Source organism: Xyrauchen texanus, chromosome 19 (genome assembly GCF_025860055.1).
Source record: "Xyrauchen texanus isolate HMW12.3.18 chromosome 19, RBS_HiC_50CHRs, whole genome shotgun sequence".
NCBI lineage: Eukaryota > Metazoa > Chordata > Actinopteri > Cypriniformes > Catostomidae > Xyrauchen > Xyrauchen texanus.
The window spans coordinates 5,156,232-5,180,402 of NC_068294.1; the positions used below are offsets into that span (position 1 = coordinate 5,156,232).

General features: G+C 41.1%; 1 protein-coding gene across 1 annotated transcript in view; it reads right to left on the reverse strand.

The window, feature by feature from the left end:
- LOC127659869 (gamma-aminobutyric acid receptor subunit alpha-4-like) overlaps nt 1-24,171 on the reverse strand; it is a 74,672-nt gene that overhangs the window by 11,509 nt on the left and 38,992 nt on the right. Inside the window, exons 6-8 of the mRNA XM_052149829.1 lie at nt 18,121-18,264; nt 15,375-15,527; nt 4,585-4,853 (exon numbers count right to left, since the gene is read on the reverse strand). Coding sequence (XP_052005789.1) covers nt 4,585-4,853; nt 15,375-15,527; nt 18,121-18,264 — 566 coding nt within the window. The remainder of the gene's footprint in view (nt 1-4,584; nt 4,854-15,374; nt 15,528-18,120; nt 18,265-24,171) is intronic.

Consider the following 24,171-nt stretch of genomic DNA (forward strand, 5'->3'; position numbering starts at 1 on the left):
CACGGTCCAGTGTCGTGGCTTTATTGGATAGGGACCCCTAGTGTCACTTCACCGACACAACTTCGAGTGAGTGACAGAAGGGGAACGTCTAGGTTACTGTCGTAAGCCCCGTTCCCTGATGGAGGGAATGAGACATTGTGTCCCTCTTGCCACAATACTGTACCAACCACGATGGTACCAGGCTGCATGCAACCTTCCCCAACGCCCCAAAGAAAAATGTACCAAGCATGGGAGCAGGCCGCGCCAGCCTTGGCCTTTTCTCTATATATATTTACCATAGGGCTGTTAGAAGTGGGTGTAGCCATATAACTCTATAACACGCATCGGGGAAGGTGTTATTTTTCGAATGATATTCTTTCATGTTGAAAAGTCCACATGGAGACCACATCCTGCCCAGGCTGGGGAGGTCACATGTGATGCTTATGAGCCACACATCGAAGTGGAGTGGTGGTAGGTCCTACCTGGTGAAGGAGGAGCTCTACAAACACAGCGACCAGAGGCAGGGGGAGCTGCTCAAGGAAGACGCGGATCCGCCGACAGGTGGACCGTACCATGGAAAATACAACAGCTGTTAAGAGTTACCGAGTTCTACGTGCTTGGACCTGAAGAAACATGGGCCAGGACTGACTCAACCCTCGGTGGTAATTGGTCTAGCAAAGGTATTGGGTGTTGCCCAGCCCGCTGCTCTACCCATGTCTGCTAGAGAGGTGCCGTCGGCTGGTGCCCAAGAGAATGCCATGCTCCTCATAGAGCGTGCTTGAACCCGCAAGGGGGTGGGCACGGCCTGGGTCTAATAGGCCGGTGCAAGGGCATTGATGACCTCATGGACCTCATGCACATCCCTTTCCACTGTCCGCCACAGCAAACAAAGAGCTGCTCGAAATCATCTAGAGCTCACAGGAATAATAAGGCTGGGTCTGCCTCCTCCTGGGGCAGTCCCTTGCAGGTTCACTGTCTGGCCCTGAAGGGGGGCCGTAGGAACCTTGGGCATGTAGCTCCAGGCAAGTGTCGCTGGCAGAGAGCGCTTGCAGGACCCCGACCCTCTTGATGGAAGTGAGCGGAATCAGGAGGGCCATCTTCAGAGGAGGACACACAGCTCGACTGAGTCTAGCGGCTCGAAGGGATTCTGCTGAGGGCCACAGGGAGCACAGAAAGACCCCTTGAGGGGAAAAGGCATGGCCTGGGAGGATTCAGCCTCCGGGCGCCTCTTAAGGGAACTGATGATCAGGTCATGCTTCTGCAAGGGCTTAATGTCCACGGCATCACGGTGGGCCGGTATAGTGGCTACAACACCTTCAAGGTAGAGGGGGACAGCCGCCCCTCCAACCTCCTGTGCAGAAATGAGAGCACTGACCTGACTGCGTATTTCTGTGGGTCTTCTGATCAGGAAGAGCACCAGCTGCGAACAGACGGCACTTTAGGCCGTGGAGCTGCCTGGTAGAGGGAGCTCTGGCTTGGCTGATTGTGCCTACGACAGCAGGTGGTATGAAACTTTTAGATCTTCCGCGACCCATCCAAGGGCCAGACGTGGAGGTTCCAGAGGTTTGGTCGCAGATGCCAGAGGGTGCCCCATCCCTGACAAAGGAGGTCCTTCCTCAGAGAAATGTGACAGGGAGGTGCTGTCACGAGGAGCGTAATGTCCGAGAACCAAGTCCCAGTTTGGAGGCATCTGTGGTGACCACGACACATCTGGACACCTGCTGTAGGGGGACTCTTGTCCACAGAAAACAGAGGTCTGTCCAAGGGCTGGATAAGTGATGGCAGAGAGGGGTGAAAATCACACGGTATGCCTCTGCAACCTTTGTGAAGGTGCGAGGGGACAGGGACGAGGCGAAGGGGAGGATATGGTACTAGTACGTTGGGCTGGGTCTGTGTCTCGGCAAGATTGAGGCATGAAAGTAATGGATTGATGGAGAACCTAAAGCACTTACCTCGCGCCACGTACCTGGCTGGAAAATGAGGAGGTCCAGTGGAGGCGTCCTCTAGACTCATTAGAACCGGCCTACCGGGAGTCTGCAGTTGAAAGTGAATAGTGGTGGCGAATAGACCGCGTCCCTGGTGCTGTGACTGTAGGTGTTTTGCGTCAGACCGCTGTGAGAACGGCGTGTTTGGACACCGGTTAGGTGAATCAAGGAGTGAGGAAGCTGTGCTTTTGGGTACCACAGCACGGTTGGGGTATGACAAAAGGTCCTCAACCGGGGGATGAAGTGGTCTAGAGGCCATCTCGCTCCCTGAGTCGATCGTCTCAGGAACGCTTGGGACCCTGGTGGCCGGATTTTGCGGGTGCTTTGTCCACTTGATGGGCCTCCTTGTACCTGTGGACCACCCTGCCGTCGAGGGTAGTGAGAAAGGACGAGCGAGGAGGTCGGATTTGGTCAGTAAAATGTGCCCTCCACACCTTCGTCAGCTCGTCATGCACTTCTGGGAAGAAAGGGGGGGGGAGGCGCGTGGCTGTAAGCTTCATGACCCGAGGAAACAATCGTCTAGCCATGAGGGCTGAAACCGCGCCCGCTGTACTCCCCAGATCCCGTTCATCACCAGCCATGCCGGCCTCAATCCCATAGGAAGAAGGCGTGGTGCGGGGGGGGTTGGCTGAAGAGGCTATCCCCCGATGAAAGGAAAGCCGCGATCGCAACGTTGCCATGGTCATGTTCTCACAATGAGAACATGAACCATTCATAAACGCTGCCTCAGTGTGATCGCAGCCCAGACACGTGAGCTAGCGCCCATGACCGTCAGAAGCAGAGAGATATCTGCCGCATCCAGGAACTACACAAGGCGGAAGGGCATCTTTAAAAAGACGCATCTTTAAAAAGACGTTCTATGCCAATGTGTTACTCTTTTAGAGAAAATACTCTTTTAGAGGTTGTCTGCTCTTTTAGAAGCACTGTCGAAGTGCCCAGGGGCGTAGACTGCACTGGCGTTCAGAGAAGAGAAATCCGCAGTGGCTCCGAAGAAAAAATCTGACTAAACAGCTGCACGATTTCCTCCTTTTATACCCGTATACCCGTATAATTCTTATAAACTCTGTGTAAACTTAATAATAACATTAAGACTGAGGAGAGATGTCGTTAATAAATAAAGGATTAAGAAAATATATAGTTTGTCTATAGCTTCCTAGTGATCGCTTGGTTTGTTGTCTGAATACAGGTCTGCATCTGTACATGTCATTTGCTACAGGCTACATATTCAATAAAAAATCATGCTTTCTGCCTCAGAGTCCACATGAGATTATTTAAAGAAGATAAAATATAAATATATAATGCTAGCGTGCTAACCTTGGCCATAGTATGCATCTGTTACCCTCTTTTAATGTATTGAAAATAGTCCACATAAGATCATGAAAAAAGTATTTTACTTTATTATTAAAGGCATTTATTACTATTGCAAAGATTGGTGTTGGGTGATAAACATTTACATTAGGGATGTCATAATATATCAATGTAAAGCAGTTCAATGGAAAGGAGGATACGAGAACCGGCTTGTCAATATAAACAATATTTTAATGCTTAACTATAAAACTATATGAAGTTTTGATTCAAATTTAATGGAAAACTATGCGAGTTGCACTCTGTGGCACTGCATAAGTATGACGCTGAGCGTCGGTGGTCATGTGCGTTCCTTTTGATAACCGTTTCTAATTTTAGAAGGCTATGACTTCCGCCAGATGCGTCCGGTGTGCGACCCCTTTAAATTTACCCAAGAAAATAGACTATTATGCAAGGAGCAGCCCTTCTTATATCTGAAAAAACAATCCCAATATATATTGAATATCATTGGGAAAATTGGGAAACTCTTTGCATAAAAAAAAGGATTGGCCCCAAGCCTATTTACATGTATGATATGAGTGTTACAATGACAGACATATAAGAGGAATATTCAATGGACAAAAAGAATAGTAATTAAAGGCACATTAATATGTCACAGGTGTAAATGGTTTACAGACTGCTGATCTGTCCAAAAATGAAAATGCCTAGCCTTCATGTGGCCCTGCATTACAATCAAGAAAAATAATCCTCCAAAGGGCACTTTAAAGGAAGAACAGTCATAGTAGCCATGATTTAAGATTGCTTCAAACAGAATTTCCAATAAAAATTACTTAAAATGTGAGTTCTGAATAAACATTATGTTTGAGCACCAAACCTTTCAGCCCTCTAAAGCTCTCACAGTGGATGGTAATAGGAATAGGGCATAGGGATGGTGACTTCTGAATGAAACGTCCCCTTTATTGTTGTTGATATTGCTCTTTTTATTGCTTCTTCGATTTCCGGGATAAATACATGTTGCATGGCACCTCTTTTTCTCTGAGCATGCACATAACGCCGAGGCCAGTTGCAGTCTGATTACCGTATATACATGCAGGATGGAACCAATCTACAATCGCATTATCTAGGTCTGTTAGTTCGATGACATAAAGAAACAGACGTGTTTACATGACATTTTAAAAAGATTAATTATTGCATTAATTCGGCTGAAATCAGACTTTTAAAGTGCATTTAAACACACTCAATGAGTTTTCAGAGCCATCACTATTCATTTTATAATAAATGTTTTGTCTTTGTGGTGTCTGTAGCATCATCTCACCTGTAGAACCTCCTCAGTGTCTTTAGCTTTGCCTGATGGTGTGGCGCTCTTAGTGCTAGCTGCAGCGGCAGCTTTGGCCTGTTTCCTCTTGGCTCTTTCGGCCTGTGCGTTGGTGAAGTAATTCACAGCAGCAAACTCAATGAGGGCGGAAAAGACGAAAGCAAAACACACTGCTATGAACCAATCCATGGCTGTTGCGTAGGAGACCTTGGGCAAAGAGTGGCGTGCGCTAATACTAAGGGTCGTCATTGTGAGAACGGTGGTGATTCCTGTGAAAAAGACAAAATCAAAATGAAACATTAATATTCATAGTCTTGGATTCTAATTAATAACAAGTAACAAGAAGTTTTTGGTTGAATGCAGATAGGGTCCTGTATTAGCCAGGACGCCCAGCATTTTACAAAAATGTTTTGAACCAGTTGTCACACATTTTAGCGGCGAGACACTCGGGCGAAATCCCGAGTCCCCCCATACGAAATTCAATTTGTGAGTCATCAAAAAATGCACAATGTTTGAGGTGGGACCAAACACACCCCCACACACCTGGCCAGATGGCAAAAATGTTTAGTTTTTTTGGCGGGGCTGGTTCGGAATATCTCGCGCCCGGTCCCCAATCGGCCTGATGAGGCACGCAAGGGATAAAGGCGGCCGGTGATGATGGTTCGAGAGAGAGAGAATTTCGGGCATGTCCGTCATGTGTGTGTTTATCTTTGTGCTTTTGGTTTAAGTTCTCATTAAATTATTATTTATATTGACAAGCCGGTTCTCGCCTCCTCCTTGCCCATCATTAACTGTGTTACAGGCCTATTTGTAAAATAAAGCCAAAATTAATCAGAAGTCAAAGGAGCAGTTCACCCAAAGTTTGTATTCTTTCATCATTTTGTTACACCTATGTTGTTCCAAACCTGGGGTACGTTTCCCAAAAGCCATCTTTGGCCACAAGCTTCATCGTTACCAACGTAGTTCAATGATTTGGTGTTTCCCTAAACCGTAGTTCCAACGAACATTCACAAACAGCATTACAAAGTTGTGTGGTTTGTAACTACAGCTCTTTACCTGTGATTAGAAGCATAGTTCCTTGTTGGTTTGCTGTGTGGACGTCATTAGACTTCACTGAGTCTTCTATATCTTTCATTCAGTATACTGTATATCTTGCATTGTTTTAAGACTTTGATCACGTTTACATGCACTTAAGAAAATGGCTTATTCTGGGGTTTTGTAGAAAGCGGTGTTCTGAAACATCACGTAGATGCGAATGCAGACATTTAGGGGATTAAAAGCTGTTAATAGAAAGCACTTTAACACACATGGCTTCTGTCTGGGAACGTGGCTTATTATGTCTCCATGTTCATGCGTAAGTGGCGCTCTTACATGTTTTTGAAGCGTGCACATGTGCGTATGTGTTCATGTGGGCATCGCGGGAACCCCAAAGTCTGATACATGTGATGTGCATGTGAATGAGTTCTTATAATTTGATGTCCACAGAAGTTATTACTCCACCTCCTGCGTAGCATCATTAACACAGCTCAATATTGTTGAACCAACATGGGTCGAAGTGGTTACTACGATTTCGGGAAACAGTCGTCACTAGCTAGTTAATTTCTCCAACGATGCATCGTACTATGGTAGTTAAGCATTAAGTAACGTAGTTGTATGGCAAATGCACCCCTGCATGACTTTCTTAAATGAAACACAAAAGATGTTTTGCTCAATGTCCAGAGTGCTCTTTTTCCTAATAGGGACTGGGGCTGTTGAGCTACAAAAAAAACAAAGTACCATAAAAGCCTTCTGAAGCCAGCTTTGTGAGGAACATACCAAAATCTTCCTACTTTCCATAGCTCTTAATTCTCAGGTTTGACATCAGTGATGAGATCCGGGAGAAACAATGAAGTCTGACATCATGGCATCAAGCAAAAGTACTCGTCTTTACATTCCAGAATTGAACTGAATGCAAGAAATAGTGAAACTTGAGAACAGAGTGAAGGATTTTCAGTTAAAAAAAGACTTCGATTTTGGTCTGTTCCTCACACAAAGCAATCATGTGATTTCAGAAGACTTCAGAAGTCATATGGAATACTTATTTTTGAAGCTTGACAGCCCCATTTATTTTGAAACAATATGAGGGTTTGTAAATGATGGAAGACTTGTCAATTGGGGGTGAACTATTTCAATAGGAACGTGTTGACTTCCCACATGATCATGTTGCGAATAAAGAAGGCACAAATAGAAAGATTGCACAATTTTTAAAACTAAAATCATCACTCTGCAGAAGCAATAGTCTTTGGCAATCAGCTAACCAGTATATTGTTCTTTTAATTGAAATGAAAGATTTAGCAGTGATTTCCTTTACTGAGAGTGTGAGGAAAAGGTAAGAAGGTCAGAACTGAAATAAGGTAACAGATTAGATTTGTCTCCCCCTAAAACGGTTGAATTACAACAACAAGCAACGATACTTTGAACCAGCAGGGGGAGTCAAGAGTTTCCAGTGGGAAGAGTTTCTCTCTTGGTGAAACTAAAGGCTGCCACAGAGCAGTGAGCATGCCAGACATTGAGTCACACACATGGATACACCAACACACATACACACAATGAAAGAGGCAGCCAGTATCCCATCTCCTCCCACACACACTGTTACATATACACCTACATGCACACACTAATAAAACATAAGAAAGCACACAAAAACACCCCCTACATATCTATGTAAAGTAACAAGACAAACACATTCTCACTCTCATATTCTCTCAGAATTATGGAGTGTGTAAGTGGCTTTAGATGTATAAAATGAACAACGTAAAAAGACGCTTTCATGCTAGATCATTTGAAGCAGATCCAAGTCTGTTTGACGATTGAATTTGGTTTGCTTGGTTGCTACGGTCTTGTTTTACAGCAACCAACCATAGTTAGTCTTCTGCACCAGAGTCAATACTTAGCTACAGAGGTAAACAACTGCCTCTAGTACTCACAATGGCACTTGGCAACCAAATGTAATATGGTGTGATAAGAGCATCAAACTCGGGTTTGGACCAAGCAATCAATCCAAGTTTGAAAACAGCCTATGAAATCAGCTCTCAGCTCGGTAGAATAATCTACACTCTGTGGAAAACTTCACAAAATATCAGTGCACTCACAAACGCCTACATACAGAGCAATTTAGAGCAATCAATAGGTACATCACAAGCTACATTTAGCCAGAGGGGCTGAATATGTTTTGCTTCTGTTTCTCAGCAGAATCCAGAGCTGTGAGAGGTTTGCTTTACTGTACACATGCTATTGGTGGAGAACAGTGAGGGAGACTTGTGATTGGATGCTGATAGGGGTTACAGTTCCTTTAAAGCCAATATAAAAATTGACAAAATGTACCCTTTTTACTTCAGTAACACTTCTGCACATGTGATCTAACTGGTGTGAATACACTAGGTTGGGCTCAGAGGCTGCTTTGCACTAAAAGTGAGTTAAATGTTATCCAAATATGATCAAACCAGTGCGATCTGCACTGTTTACCAGCAGAAGAGGGACTGAAGCAGTTGTCATAGTGAACCAGCTGCTCAAATAGTCTATTCAACATGTCAATATCTTTATTTTTATGTTACAAACATTCAAACAATCACTAAATAAATGTTTAAAGCTGTTACCGTCTGAGCACACCGTTTTGATGCAGCGATGCAGCAAGGCCGTGGGAAGTAGGGGTACTGCAGGTGCTGCAGCACCCCCTGGTGTTGAGATAATTGTTGTCTTTTTTTAAATAAACACATTAAAACATTTTGTATATGTTTTCCTAAGAAATGTATGCATGAAGACGTCTTGAGAAAGACTCCCCTGAATGGCCAAAAACGGGGAGGGAGGGATGATAATAGCACAGATCAAGCCATGTGATGTCATAAAGCACTATACGGACGGGATTCGTTTTATGTGCTCCAATGTAATGATTGCCAGAGCATCTCATTGATTTTAATCCCTTCCAAAACAAGAATATCAGTATTTTTTCCAGTCTTTTTTCTGACTTTTTCCAGGAACATGTGCGACAATAAAAATTACAGTATTTTTATCTTCTATAAAATGCCCTTAAAATAGCCCAGGTAAATGTGGCCCACTGCAAATTGACATGCTGGTAAAAGGCTAGTGAATATGTGATGTCAGCACTTTATTGTCTTAAGTCATTGGTCAAAGACACCAGAACGTTAGATCAATAATGTGAAACGGCAGAGTAAAAGCAGTATACACACCTAATGATATTGCTTAATCCCGTGCGAATAGACTATAAGAGACGTCTGCTGTAAAATGTAATGAAGACTAATCCAAACGAATAATTTTAGCCATAGTTAAATATGATATTTATAATATTATACATCTTTAATGAATTAATTTCTTTATTTAATTATTATTCTTTTTTTTACCCCAATTTTTTTTGTCATGGTCATCTGTTCACATGTAGTATACGCAAAAATGCACCTCCCACTACATTACCCCCTACATAAAGCATCTTTGCATGGCCCTGTGCGCTGCCATGTTTTCTGTTGTATGTATAAACTAGTCAGTCCACTCAAACCTTCTCCCATTCCATCACTCATTCTAATCACTTCCGGGCTAGGAAAGTGGAATAGCTATGTTTTTAGAACCTTTTGTGCTTCTATCACGAACTCAAAATCCCATGCTGCATTGCTTGTAACAATATGGCTGTCATTTTACAAGTCATTTTGGCTGCTTGATTTCAACAAATGCTGTTTTTGCAGTGAGGAGGGAGTTTTGAGCTGTGAAACTTGTCTTTTTATTGTACAATGGCAATCAAGGAAAGTTTGATTTATCATGTCATGTTAAATCGAGTGTTCTGTGGAACACAAAAGTTTACAGCTATCCAAAATGTTCACTGTGCTTTTTTCCATAAATTGGAAGCGTATTGTAATCAGCGGCTATCAAGCTTAGGAAAGGACACAAAAAGCACCATAAAAGTACTTCAATTGACTGTTGCACTACATTCCAAGTCTTTTGAAAGCATACAATAGCTTTTGTGAGGAACAGTACACAGGCACACCAACTTAATTGACTCTAAAAGGAAAATTTCTCTTGTGTATCATAAACACATCAGGTTTAAACATGTGGAGTGCCACTGTTGATAAAGAGCTATAGAGTTTTCCCATAGTTCTACTGGTGGAACATGGTGCTAGTAATGCCAAGGTCATGGGTTAAATTTCCAGGAAAAACAGGTACTGAGAAAATATATACCTTGTGTGCACTGTAAGTTGGTTTTCATGAAAGCGTCTGCCAAATAAATGAATGAATTTCCCACTGCTGGCCTCTAAAGCACCTTCAAAGTCTTCCCTCTGGCTTGTTCATTTCCAGTCCGAAACATCACTGTTTTACAATTAGCATAATGTGTGCAATCAATTTTAAATGCCCTTATTTGTCATGACCTTACCTGTCTGATACAAGCTACAAACTGCAGAAACACATACGCACACATCTACATACTGTACACTCACACTCATTGTCACACCTCCTGTTTCTTTCTAAACTTTACCTGGGGCACTAGAGATGCTGAGAATAGCATGCTCTCATTCTCCACTGGAAAAGTGTACCAATGACCCACCTTCAGATGGCTACTAACAGAGCTGTGCGCTTGGACCTGGGCCAGAGGAGCGGAGCTTCATGTCCTAGATGGAAGTATGCTTAGTGACGGGGTTTCTGGGTAATGACAGTATTGGTTTTTTATAGCCAGTGTACATTCAGAACAGACACAGCAGGAGAAAACCATGATGTGCTCTGAGATGGGTTCCATATTTCACTGTCTCTACAAGTCAAGTCAAGTCAAGTGGTTTTTATTGTCGTTTCAACCATATACAGTTAGTACAGTACACAGCAAAACGAGACAACGTTCCTCCAGGACCATGGTGCTACATAAAAACAACAAAGGATCAACACAGGACCACATGAGACAACACAACGAAATAAAATACCTATATAAAAAAACCTACATATACCTATATAAAGTGCACGTGCAAACATGTGCAAAAAGTACAGGACAGTACAACAAATTTCTGACAATGAACAGGACAATAGACAGTGCAGCGCCGACCAGTACTCAGTAGTGCAAAAAGATGACAGTTTCTAAAAATGTAAACATAACATACTAATAACATACTGATTGCCCGTGACAGTTTGGCCCTAGCTGTTCTTAGGGCTGCCTTATCGCCTGCTCTGAAGGTGGAGTCTCGGGACCTCAGCAGCGTGCGCACCTCCGCAGTCATCCACGGCTTCTGGTTGGAGTGTGTGGTGATGGTCTTGGAGAAAGTGACATCATCAACGCACATAATCCTAGTACCAGGCTGATCTCTTGAAAATGACGTGTGTGTGTGTGTGTGTGTGACGTGTGTGGGTGATGGTCTTGGAGAAAGTGACATCATCAATACACATGATCCTAGTACCAGGCTGATCTCTTGAAAATGACGTGTGTGTGTGTGTGTGTGTGTGTGTGTGTGTGTGTGCACGCATGTGTGTGTGTATGTGTGTGTGTTAAAGCAGTGTTTCTCAACTGGTCTATTCTATATCTGGGTTGTGAACAGCAGGGAAAGAGCAATGCCATGGTTCTCCCATTGAAGATTTTTCGGAGGCCGCACAAGTGATCGACTGTTTAGGACTGCCGAGGAAGATTTAATGATAATCTCAATCAGTTAAAGGCTTCTCATCTGCACTTTCACACGAGTGTAATGACGCTCGCGATCGTGATCTGCTCTTCTCTGGCACGCGCATGCAACAACTGGGCTTCCCTCTATATTGCGGAGCGCAGACATCAAAACTGATGTGACCAATTTCAATTCTAGTGAGACTTTTCTAGTTCAAAGCGTTACGGAAAGAGTCGTCAAACCTCTCAAACAGTAGCAGCCCTGACATGCCAAACAGCTCTGAGGAGGAAAAGAGCAACACTGTGCTATGCGCCCCGATAAAACTAAAATTAATAATTACACACCATCACCTTTACAAATTTGTTTCAGGATTTCACATGAGTCCTGACCATGGTAAAGAGGAGCCTTTCCTCCTGTGTAATATGCATGTTCTGTTTGAATGATGTTTGAAATTAGGAAACAAACGGGATAATAAAGGGCTCTTAAAAGTAAATATGCTCTTCAATTTTTAAAAGGGGGGAGAGAAAACTTCCTGTAGATTTTGTTGTTGACATCAACAAAAATAATGCATGTCTTGAACCAGTTTGGCCATTCTCTGTTGACCTCTCTCATCAACAAAGTGTTTCCATCCACAGAACTGCTGCTGGATGTTTTTTGTATTTGGCACCATTCAGAGTAAATTCTAGAGGCTGTTGTGCAGAAAAATCCCAGAAGATCAGCAGTTACAGAAATACTTAAACTAGCCTGTCTGGCTCTAACAATCATGCCACAGTCCAAATCACTGAGATCATTTTTTCCCCCATTCTGATGGTTGATGTGAACATTAACTGAAGCTCCTGACCTGTATCTGCATGATTTTATGTACTACACTGCTGCCATATGATTGACTGATTAGATAATCGCATGAATATGTAGGTGTTACATGTGTACCTAATAAAGTGCTCAGAGAGTATATACACAGTATATATATATATATATATATATACACACACACATAAACAATTTTGGAAAGCTCAGGGGCCGTAAAGCTGAGGGCCATACTCTTAATTTCTGCAGTAATTGAGTAGTCCTGATCTAACCCTTAATATTACTTTTGTTGTTGTAACCTAATGTATTCAGTGCAATTTAGTGATGTTAAATAAAAGCCAAATTAAGCCATTTAATTTAGATGTTACCACGTGAATCTGACAGCCTGACAAATTAGGTTACACCAATTAAAATAATTAAACCAAGTCGCAATAGATCCTTGATGTAATATTTGCAGATATTATTAAAAATATATTTTATATATAAACTAGCTTGGCATCTTTATCCGTTGGCAAGCACAATCTTACACCGTTTATGTTTAATAATAAGGGTTTAAAGCCAAGCCATTATCAGTATTGTTTTCAATGTCAAAATGTTTGGCATCTGTATTTGGATATGTCCGGATGTTGGAGGGGTTTAACACAAAAGTGCGTCAAAACTAAATAAAAAGCCAATTTTAAATGTAACTCTTTCCATTTATAGTTTCCATATAGCAAATATGCCTTGCATAATTCATATAATTATTTCTTCTTTTTATAATAATTCATTAATATTATTATATTTAGGCTAATTATATTCTGTTTCTTAGCAGCTAAATTCTCCAAACCATTCCTTCAACTCTCTAAACAAATTCTCCTATTTTCACAGATTTTCCAATGTGTTTAACATTTTCTTTAAAACTATAGACATAAATGTCCTCATTTTGCACAAGTTTAACCAGGTTCTTGTTAAGAGAGCACAACCACTCAAAATAAAAGTTTCAAAGATAAATAAATTGGGTCAAAGGTGATTATATGCTATGGATAAATGAAGAGCTGTATGGCTGAAAAATAGAGACAGAGACAAAAGCCATTGCGAAACCATGCTGGTCCGTGCTGATATGGGCCAGTTGGCACGTTTACGGATTCATTTTCCACTTTGGTACTTGAATGTATGTGTCAGTTTGGGACAGTGTGATAGTTAAACATTGGAACGAGTGTGCTATGGAGGATGATCACATATTCCACTTTTTAGGACTGCTTTTCCCACTCGTTTTTACTCTGCAAAAGCATAGGAAAGAAATGCCCCATGTTTCAAAAAGGAAAGAAAAGAGAAAAAGATGAGAGGTTTACCATCATTTGTTTACACACCAAACATACATTACACTATTTTCCTTTTAAATTAACCTCACCATAACAAACTTTGCCAGCTACCTAGAAACAAATAAGTTACCTTGGCGTTAGCAAATTGAAAGTCGTAAGTCGTACTAAAGCGGTTAAGCAAGGTTAGCTAATCGTGCTGAGAAATCTGGGCCGAATACGGTTTGTAATTTTGTCATGCCGAAAAATGCTCAAGTAGAAATGCTACTGAAACAGTTTCTCGCCATGCCCAGAACCGTTTGGCCTGATGAGGGAAAAGCTGCTAAAGATGAAAGGGCAGAAGAACAGTTGTCGCAGATGATATCTCTATTCTGGATGACTTCTGTATGTTCTTGTGCATGGTATAACAATGCTACATCAAGTCCAGCTACATCTGAGTCCTTTTACAGATGCATCTAAATCTTCACACAAGAAAGCAGGTAGCCTAACTGCAGTAACTGCCAATTGCTTTAGACAAGGTAACCTACAGAGCTTCTATACTTCATTACTGCAGGTTAGAGGCTACTGTACTATGTACTGTAGAGGCTATGTAATGTAATGTATCACATATTCTTGACACTTGTACTTATCATTTGTGAAAATGTATATCCACTTCATCTAGCCCAACTGTACTAGTTCTTAAGAAACATGCGGTATTTCTACACAAACTGAGAGGCATTAGACAAGGCAGAGTAGTATTGTAAGATTTTTTGTGCCAAATCTACAGTTTTGACGTATACTATATTCCTTATTATAATTATTTTTCAGTACTTTGAAACCAATTGTTGAAACCAATTGACTGTGTTTTTCAACCGGCATTACTTTACAGAACTGTAAATTAATGCTGTAAAATGAATTTTAAACACTTTCATATTTTATGCAGTATGATGTGCTATAACCTCCAAACATTTACAGATTGACCTGCGAAATTCTCCCTGGTTGATTGAGGTTTTTGTAGCACTAGCAGTGTTTTGAACTGATCCCACTAATGTGTTCTGGCCAATGGAATAGTTTGTATATTTGCTGGTTTTGTGTCTCATTATAAGCCAATGTTTTATTTTGACAGAAGATAATTTGTTTTTGAGTTAAATATTTGATTTTGATGTGGAAGTTTGAGGTTTGTACAAACTGGTATGTAGTTTTGACATTGTGTTTATAGTTATGTGAAAATTGTGAATTGTTTCATGAAATGTGTTTTAGCAACTGATAAAAACTCTAATTGAGATTAATCCGGTTAATGAATTGGCACATTATGTAATTGATTCAGTTACATTTTCTAATCTATTGACATAGCAAATTTATATGAAAGGAAGAACAAACTCTACAAATTTCAAGTAGATGAAGACATCATTTTCATTTTGGGGTGAACTATTCCTTTAACACAAAAACAGAACCCTTTTCGTCTGAATGGTGAAAAATACAGATGGATGGATTGATGGATGGATGGATAAAAAAGTTGGTGGATGGATGAAAATATGGATATATGGATGGATGGATGAAAATATGTATATATGGATGGATAGATAGATACAAATATGGATAAATGGATGAAAAAATGGATATATGAATGGATGCTTGGATGGAAAAAATATGTATGCATATATATATGGATGAAAAAAGACAGACAAATGAATGGATGCATGGATAAAAACGTTGGTGGATGGATGAAAAGATGGATATATGGATGGATGGATGGATGAAAACAGATGGATGGACAGATGGATGGATACATTTGCGTAAGTTGTCACAATCATTTCTGTAATTTCCACTCAATTTGATGTGTTTTCAGAGTTTCAGCTGAATGATGAAAAAAGATGGATGGATGATGGATGGATAAATGGATAGATAAAAAGATGGATGAATGGATGAAAAAAGAGGGATATATAAATTGATGGATGTGTGGATGGATGAGAAAAGAGAATGATAATCACAGAAATTGTTTTTTTCTGTATTTGCATGAAAATGGTGTTTGTGGCTCAGAGGGGGCAACAGTGCAGTACGGTGAAGATTTAAGAGTAGCACATACCAAAGACAGTTCTGGCAGGCACAGATTCCTTATTTATCCAGAAAGACACTTGGGAAAGGATTACAGTCATGATGCAGGGGATGTACGTCTGAATCATGAAATAGCCCATTTTCCTTTTCAAGTGGAAGTACACCGTCATCACGACATATTCGCCTGAAAATTAGAGCAAACAGGAAGAGCCTTATTATCCTGACCGTGGATACGTGAAGGAACAAGTTCAGAGTGACAGTCTGTCACAATAGCAGATTTACTTTAGCTAATTAGCAAAGTTTTTCATGCTGTTAAACTTTGCTTGCAGATTCATCTTATTTTAACAGAGTCAGGCTTGCAGCAGTACAGGGAAAAGTGCTCCAGTAATCAAAACAAAGGTTGAAAACCCCCGGACATCTTATATCACTTTTATCAGAACAAAGTAATAAATAAATAAGCAAACTCATTTTTTGTTTTTTGACCATCTGTTTCACTTAGACAAACTATTTATTAGGAAGCTGATATGTAAAAAAACAAAAATCATATCATATCCTACTGCATATGAAACTATCCACATTGACCTTTAAATTTAAGCTGACATTTGACATGTTTACATTAATATCAAATATTCTCAATATCCACTGATCAGGTGACTTGGATACAGAACAGGTATCTCTAAACATGTGCGTTTTTACAGTAGATGGACTTATTTGTAAAGTGATCTTGGCAGGGCAGATTAAAAAAGTCATATTTATTTGAACCCACTGACATTTCAGGGGGAAAAACACCAACAAAACAACTGGATATAAAAGTGTTAATCATAAGGATAAGCCATAAAGTCATTCATTCTGTGAATAAAATATAAATGCTTCCGTATGAGTATTATATTTTTAGCTTTAAAATAAAATACTTGCATATGAGTAATCATTTGTGCACAGCAGTTCTTAAATGTCAACATGAGTCCATTCTTAACCCATTTTACTTCTCATAATGAGACATTTCTGCATGAAACAGGGTATTCAATGAGAAAAAGTGTGTTATGGGACTTTTTCCATATGGAATTGATTGGATTGTGAAAAGTGGACACTACATAGCAGAAGGGAGTCCCCTTTACATTAATGTGGAGATACTGTATGCCCCCACCTCTTTAGTATTTCTCAACCTTACTCTTATGAAAACTGTAACAATAAAAAAAGCCAAATTGACTAATTACCAAAAGTTTATTGGGCCGTTAGTAACTCGAGATATGTAATAGTATCAGAATATACATGGATGAGCCACAACTTTATGAATAATGTTGAATGTCTGGGTAGATTAGATTGTAAGGGAACTATCAGTTCTCGTAGTCAGTGGTGAGTACATACAGACAGTGGTCTGAGAAGGGACAAACCACAAACCGGTGACAGGGTTTTGGGCACCCAAGGCTCATCGATACATGAGGGCAACGAAGGTTATCCCATCTGGTCCGAACCGACAGAAGGTCTACTGTGGCACAAGTCACAGAAAATTTTAATGATGGCCATGGGAGGAATGTGTCACAACACACAGTGCATCGCACACTGCTGCGTATGGGGCTGCATAGCAGTGGACTGGTCAGAGTGCCCATGATTACCCCTGTCCACCGTCGAAAGCACTTGCAATGGACAGGAAAGCATCAGAACTGGACCTTGGAGCAGCGGAAGAAGGTCACCTGGTCCAATGATTCTCGTTTTTTTTTTACATCACGTGGACATCCGTGTACGTGTGCGTCATTTACCTGGGGAAGTGATGGGACCAGGATGAACTGTGGGAAGTCGACAAGCCAGTGGAGGGAATGTGATGCTCTGGGCAATGTTCTACTGGGAAACCCTGGGTCCAGCCAATCGTTTAGACTACAATTAGATATGTGCCACCTAGCTAAACTTTGTTGCAGACCAGGGCACCCCTTCATGGCAATGGTATTCCCTGATGGCAGCGGCCTCTTTTAGCTGCCACACTGCACACATTGTTCAGGAATGGTTTGAAAAACATGACGAAGAGTTCAAGGAGCCTCAAAAATTCTCCAGATCAATTGAGCATGTTTTGGCTCATCCATGTACAAGCTATTTGTTACTCAGTTTGAGTAACAATTGAGAAATTATTAATTGATTTACATTTGATATACGAAGAAGCAATGTGGAAATAAACTATAGCAAGTACAACACATGAACAGTATGATATGGCTATTGCCATTTGGGTGTACATATGAAATTTAGACTCAATAAGTTGCTGAGAAAATCTGTACGTGTAACTTATGTGTTATGTGTGGCTCAAATTGTGGCATCATCGCTATGATATATAAAACATTTAAATATCAAAATATAGCACTATTTATTCTACTATTATCTAATCGTCTTGAAAATGCTTTGCTAAATGCAGGGGTGAAAATGTCATCAAAATGTTGGGGGGGACAATAAACATAACAATTCTCAAGAGCAATTTTTGAAGGGGACACCAAGGGATTTTTTGTTGTTGCCCTGTTTGCATTTGTATTATTTTATTTCTTAAACAATTATTTTAAGAATATATCATTATATTATTTACAATACACATATTTTAATGATATTTTAGGGGGGGACAACCCTCAGATGGGGGGGTCCTGATCCCTCCGACCCCCCCACAATTTCCGCCTATGGATAAATGCAAATTTTGTAGATACTGTATATTTTGTGATAGGTCACTAATACTTTTAAATAATGCAAATATCTGCACCAAAAAAACACACACACAAAAAAATAAAATGTGATTGTGTGTGTACCTGTAATAGACTTAACAGTCTCACTGGACACAGTCTGTCCAATCAGGTCATACTGGACCAGACTGGATGACTCAGGTGGGACCTCCACAGAATGCTGTGGGCCTTTGGTCCAGGTGTAGATCACCTCAGTCATTGGATACGCATCTGACACAAAAAAACAGAATCAACATAGCAAGAACTTTAATCACACAGTAGACATTCATTGCAGTTTAACTGAACATATTTGCGACATAGTGTGTATCCCACTGAAAATAACAATATTTTTTTTTATTTAATATCTCAATAATTTCTCCTAGATGACAATGAGATTATTTACCATCCTTACACAAATTTCAACGATCCCTCATCTGTAGCCTATTTTCCAGCATAAACAACAATCTCGCCACTAAAAACTTTCAAAAGTTAGAGTACTTAAGTCCCAATGAGACAACAAGGATTGTTGATTGAGAAATATGAGTTATGTGATGTGTGAAGAAAATGAAGAAAAATCAAGGTAAATGTCACTTATGAGAAGAATATGTTTATTGTGTGCCAATCAAGCTGTCATTTTTTCAAATTGGCAAATAGTGTAAAAATAAGGGATGTCATTAAATATATATATATATATATATGGATTATTGATTGGCATGTTATTTCATTTATATATGTTTGAGGCATCAATATATAAAAATTAGCTGACATTTAAATTAGAAGCCCAATTGGAATGCTTTGCAATTCACTCAGTTAGCCTCTGTTTAACAATCTGGTGTAATAGTATTGGGAGACCACAAGAGGGTGATATAACATTTACTGAAGCCGGTTACAGTCACACACACACACACACACACACACACACACACACACACACACACACACACACACACACACACACACACACACACACACGACAAGCTGAAGTGGGGCAGATGGCAGTCCAATGTAAAAGGTTTTCGTACTTTGAGAATGAATAAAGTGACATACAGGTTAGTGAAACTGGTGTTACTGTGCAACGTTTATTGTGCAATTTCTCTGTATGTGGCCATGAATAGGTCTTTGATTTAAGCTGTCAAACCACAAAAAGATATACTTGTTACTGAAAATACATTGTGTAGGCTCTATGAAAGATACTTACACACAATATAGAGTATCATCCAGTTATACTAGAATAAATAATCTCTGTGTCTGGTGTGCGACCCCCTATAACCCTCTAGGGTTGACGGACACGCCGGCACGTCCTGCTGGATTTTTTCATCATTACAGCCGAAAGAACATAAAATTCTCCGTACGCGAATACTTATCACACAAACACGAAACATATGTCTAAAGAAAACTTAAAATGTCTACTTTTAAATAAATAATTCAAATTTAAAACAACTATTCTCCTGCAATGTAATCTGTATGAAACAAAGCGATGTACATTTTCTCCTGGCTCAGCTAATTATCTCTAATGTGACACCCACCAGCAGAGCGTGCCATTCATACACTAATGTGCTGAGGCGATCAACTCAAATGGTAAAGGCCCCCGACTCTGCCTTAAAAACAAAGTCATTCACTTTTCTGCGCATTTGAAAGACAGCACGATACACAAGTGAGAAAACTCCTGGATAGTGACGAAGAGTTACAATTTTCCTCAGATGAAGAGTGGGACACCGATGAACGTTTGTATTTTGAAGAGAGATTTGATCCAGCCAAGGATACAATTTCGGACGAGTAAGTCATTTAGTTTTCATTAGTTGACATGCTATTTTATATAAACATGTACATATTTTACTAGTGGGACTGTTTCCAGACTTGCCAGTCAGGATTCAGAGTATTGAAATTTGAAATGTGTCCTAATAAGCAAGTTTTAGTTACATGTAAATGTTGTTTCGGCTAAAGCAGGTATTTAAATTGTATGCTGTATGATATAAATATGATATGTAATATAATATAAAAATAATATGACTGTTTAGATTATATTTTAACTAGTGTTTATGCTGCCTCATTATCATCAATGCTTGTGCTTGCAAATATGTGTTCAGGTTAAATCTAGGGGTAACCATTGATGATGAGCTAAATTTCACAGACCACATTTCAAAGACTGCAAGATCATGTAGATTTACACTCTACAATATCAGGAAGATAAGACCCTTCCTCTCTGTACATGCCACATAACTGCTCATTCAGTCACTTGTCATAACTAGACTGGACTACTGTAATGCTCTCATTGCAGGCCTTCCTGCATGTGCTATTAGACCTCTCCAAATGATCCAGAATGCAGCAGCATGTCTGGTCTTTAATGAACCTAAGAGAGCACATGTTACACCACTCTTTGTCTCTCTCCACTGGCTGCCGGTTCATGCACATACTAAATTCAAGGCCCTGATGCTGGCATACAAAACAGTCACTGGGTCTGCTCCAGCATACCTAAAAACATTTATGCAGAGCTACGTTCCCACCAGAAGCCTGTGGTCGGCTAAGGAACGTCGCCTTGTCGTACCAAAACAAAGAGGCACCAAAACACTTTCCCGGACTTTCAGTTTTATCATACCACGGTGGTGGAATAACCGTCCCAACTCAATCCGGGAAGCTAACTCACTCTCTATCTTCAAAAAACGGCTAAAAACATATCTTTTCCAAAAGCACTTAACCGGTCACAAAAAAAAAATTATAAAAAAAATAAAATAATAATATTTATTTACATTTCTTGTTGCGCTTAAATCTGTTTTGTATACTGTTCTGTTGATAGTGAAACTTTGTAATATGGCACTTTTCGTGCCACTGTCTCCTTAAGATGATTCGCTTATGTTTTCCTCTTTTGTAAGTCGCTTTGGATAAAAGCGTCTGCCAAATGAATAAATGTAAATGTAAATGAGTAAAATGCACTTTAAATATGCCCATATTAGAAAATCAGCATATTTAATGATTTCTGAAGGATTTCCTTCCTCAGAAGAAACACCACTCCAGCCGCCCCGCGTCGCTCCTTCTTCCCACGGGATTGAGGATGACCCAGCTGCTGATGGAGGCGATTTGGGGATGGCAGCAGACGCGGTTTTGCCGGGTACGTCCCCACGAACGACCCGCCCCCCGACACGGTCGTTGACTTCTGTCCGGGCTCGAGGCAACAGTGCCTATCCTCTTGAGCCCTCGCCGCTGCATCGGAGAGTGGTCCGGCGTCTGACACGGATGACTTGACTGGGCTGCCGCTTTCAAGCCAGCACCCCAAGTCTGAGGCTGATGACCAGATGTCCGACATGCTTGCCCGGGCCGCCGTTAGCGTGGGGCTGAACTGGAACCCTTCGTCGGGGGACAACAGTCGTGGGGCTGGAGTCAAGAGGTTTGTATCTAATGTGCAGGGACTGTTGAGGTGTGGTGGCAGAGTGCCGTGAGAATGGTATTTGCGCGCCAGGTGACCCAGAGACAAAGGGAATTGCTCTTTTATTGAAAATGTGGGTACCGCAGCCGAAGGTCTCTCTTAATATAAGAGTTTGGCAAAAATAACATCCAACATTCCAACAATAATTTTCAAACAATAAATATTGTTATTTGTAATAAATAAATATTTGTTTAGATTTTCATAGTTTTAAACATTATCAATTTTATCATAGATTTTCAAAGTTGACAATACTCAAGTTGATGAAACACCCTTGCATACTTTATCTCTGCATATAGACATTGAGATTTGACTGACCATTGTCTCCTTACTTCTGCCAATGTGCTTTGCAGCTTGTGCCAAACAAAAATGTGAGCCAAAGACCAACCCAAACAATCATCCTGACACAGAAATGTGATCCACTGAGATTTTCCCTGACTCAGATTCACACAGATTTCATTTATGGAGGAGATATCCATACATCAAACAGCACACACTCTGAGCAGAGGCTGACTACACAGCCAGAAGTCTGTCTGCATGATCCCTCAACTCCTGTCCTCATTTGAGAACAGCATCACCCGTCTTTTCCTCCCTCTTATTCTGTCTTTCTTAATTGTCTCCCTCTCTTTATCTCCTCCTTGTCTACTATTTCTCTATCTCTGTTTCTGAACCCCCACATACTAGGAAATAGAGCGGAGGAAGCGTTTCCAAGACACCCACTAACAGCCCCATAGAGATGGAGAGAAAGAGAGGGACACAAGGCACTAAGAAGCAAGTTTTTTTGCACATGATCCAAAAGTCAAGCTGGGCATGATTGAATTATTCAAAGGGATGTGAATGAACCAAGAGGGAGAAAGAGACAATTTAGTAAAGCAAGACTAGTTCTGCTCCAAAACCTAGTGAGCTGCCTTGCTGCCTACATAGGCATCATCCTAACACTCTGAGAACCTCCTAAGTGACCAATTTGGAATGCTATACATAGGCAGCAACTAGAAATAGCCACAGAAATGGCACTCCACACGAGAGACTTCACTCACAATTAATTTCAATAGTTTGCAATTAGCATGTTGTTAAGCTATCAACTTGATACTCTAAAAAGAAAAAAAAAAACACAAATATTGGCTAAAATAAGTTACGTTTTTGTGAGAAGTGCTATTGTATGCCTGTGTAGTGCGTTCCAAATTGGTCACTTATGAGATTACATGTTAGTTAGGAAGCCGCTTGTATGGCTGACTTTAAGATGTCTAAAAGTCAAAGAAGTCTGTGAGAACCAAGTCATAAAAACTCTCACACAGAAGAACATTTTTATCTGAGTCAACACATCCTACTGAGCAAGGACAATAAAACACAAATCTCACATCTGACCTCTATCTCTATCTCAATTTAGACCTATTCTCCTAAAACTCACAAACATCTGCCCCTCTCTACTCCTCCTTCTCCTTCAGCTCAGAATCACTTTAAACTCACTTAAGATCTACATGCAACAAAATATAATGTCTGATGTATACAAATAATGTGACTTGGCATGTTTGGTATCATTTAAAATGTCTCTGTGTGACTGGTATTTTATGTCCCTTTCCCATGTTGATAAAGTCTTTGCCAAATGCTGTATAGTTCTGGAGGTCTGTCCCCATACCTGCCTGTATGTTAATGAGGTATGTCCCCAGGACTTCCAAACCTAAACACTCCCAAAATTCCAAGAATGATCCAAGATGGCGGCGCGGTAGCACGCAGCGGCCACTCCGGATCCACAATGGTGCTATTTTTGTTAAAAAAGCCAGACTTTTGCAACACATGGACATCGGAGCAACCAGTGTTCATGTCTACCATCGCCAGACACTACTCAAATATAAGACTCATGCAAAAACCCAGCTGCATGATGACCTGCAGGAGGCGCTACGCGTACTCGGCTTGCTGCGGAGACCAGGCCTCCAGCCCTCGGCGTCACCTGATGCCGGTGGCGGGGAGAGGATGTCGTGGCGGTGTCGCGAGCGAGCGCGGAAAGAGGGCGGGGGTCCATGCTAGGCTAAAACAAACCCTAGCCGGCCGGCTCTCCCGTCTATCCTGCTCTCAAATGTTTGCTCCTGGACAATAAACTGGACTATATCCGACTCCAGCAGGCTACGTGGCGTGAGTTTAGAGACTGCTGCGTCTTTGTTTTCCGCGAGGCGTGGCTCAGCGACAGAGTTCGGATGCCACCATTCAGTTAGGCGGGCTCGCCTCCTTTCGTGCCGACAGAAATACAGCTCTCTGCGGTAAGACTCGCGGTGGTGGCTTGTGTGTTTACATCAACACGAATGGTGCAAGAACTCTATGCTAGTCTCTAGTTACTGTTCATCGCTGTTGGAGCTTGTGACTGTTAGATGCAGACCTTTTTATCTACCACGGGAATTCACCACTGTTTGCATAACCGGGTTTACATTCCCCAAGCTAACGCTAAGGAAGCGCTCTGTGAACTGTATGGGGCTATGAGCGAACTGCAGAGCGCTCACCCGGACGGACTGTTTATTGTCGCGGAGATTTCAACCATGCAAATCTCAAGACAGTGCTCCCTAAATTCCATCAGTATGTGGACTTTGCAGCGAGAGGGCTGAACAGCTTGATCTTGTTTACACAAACATCCCGAAGCGTGCGAGTGGAGCCCCGCCCCACCTCGGCTACTCAGACCACATCTCTGTTATGTTAATTCCAGCATACAGACCGCTAGTCAGGCGCACAAA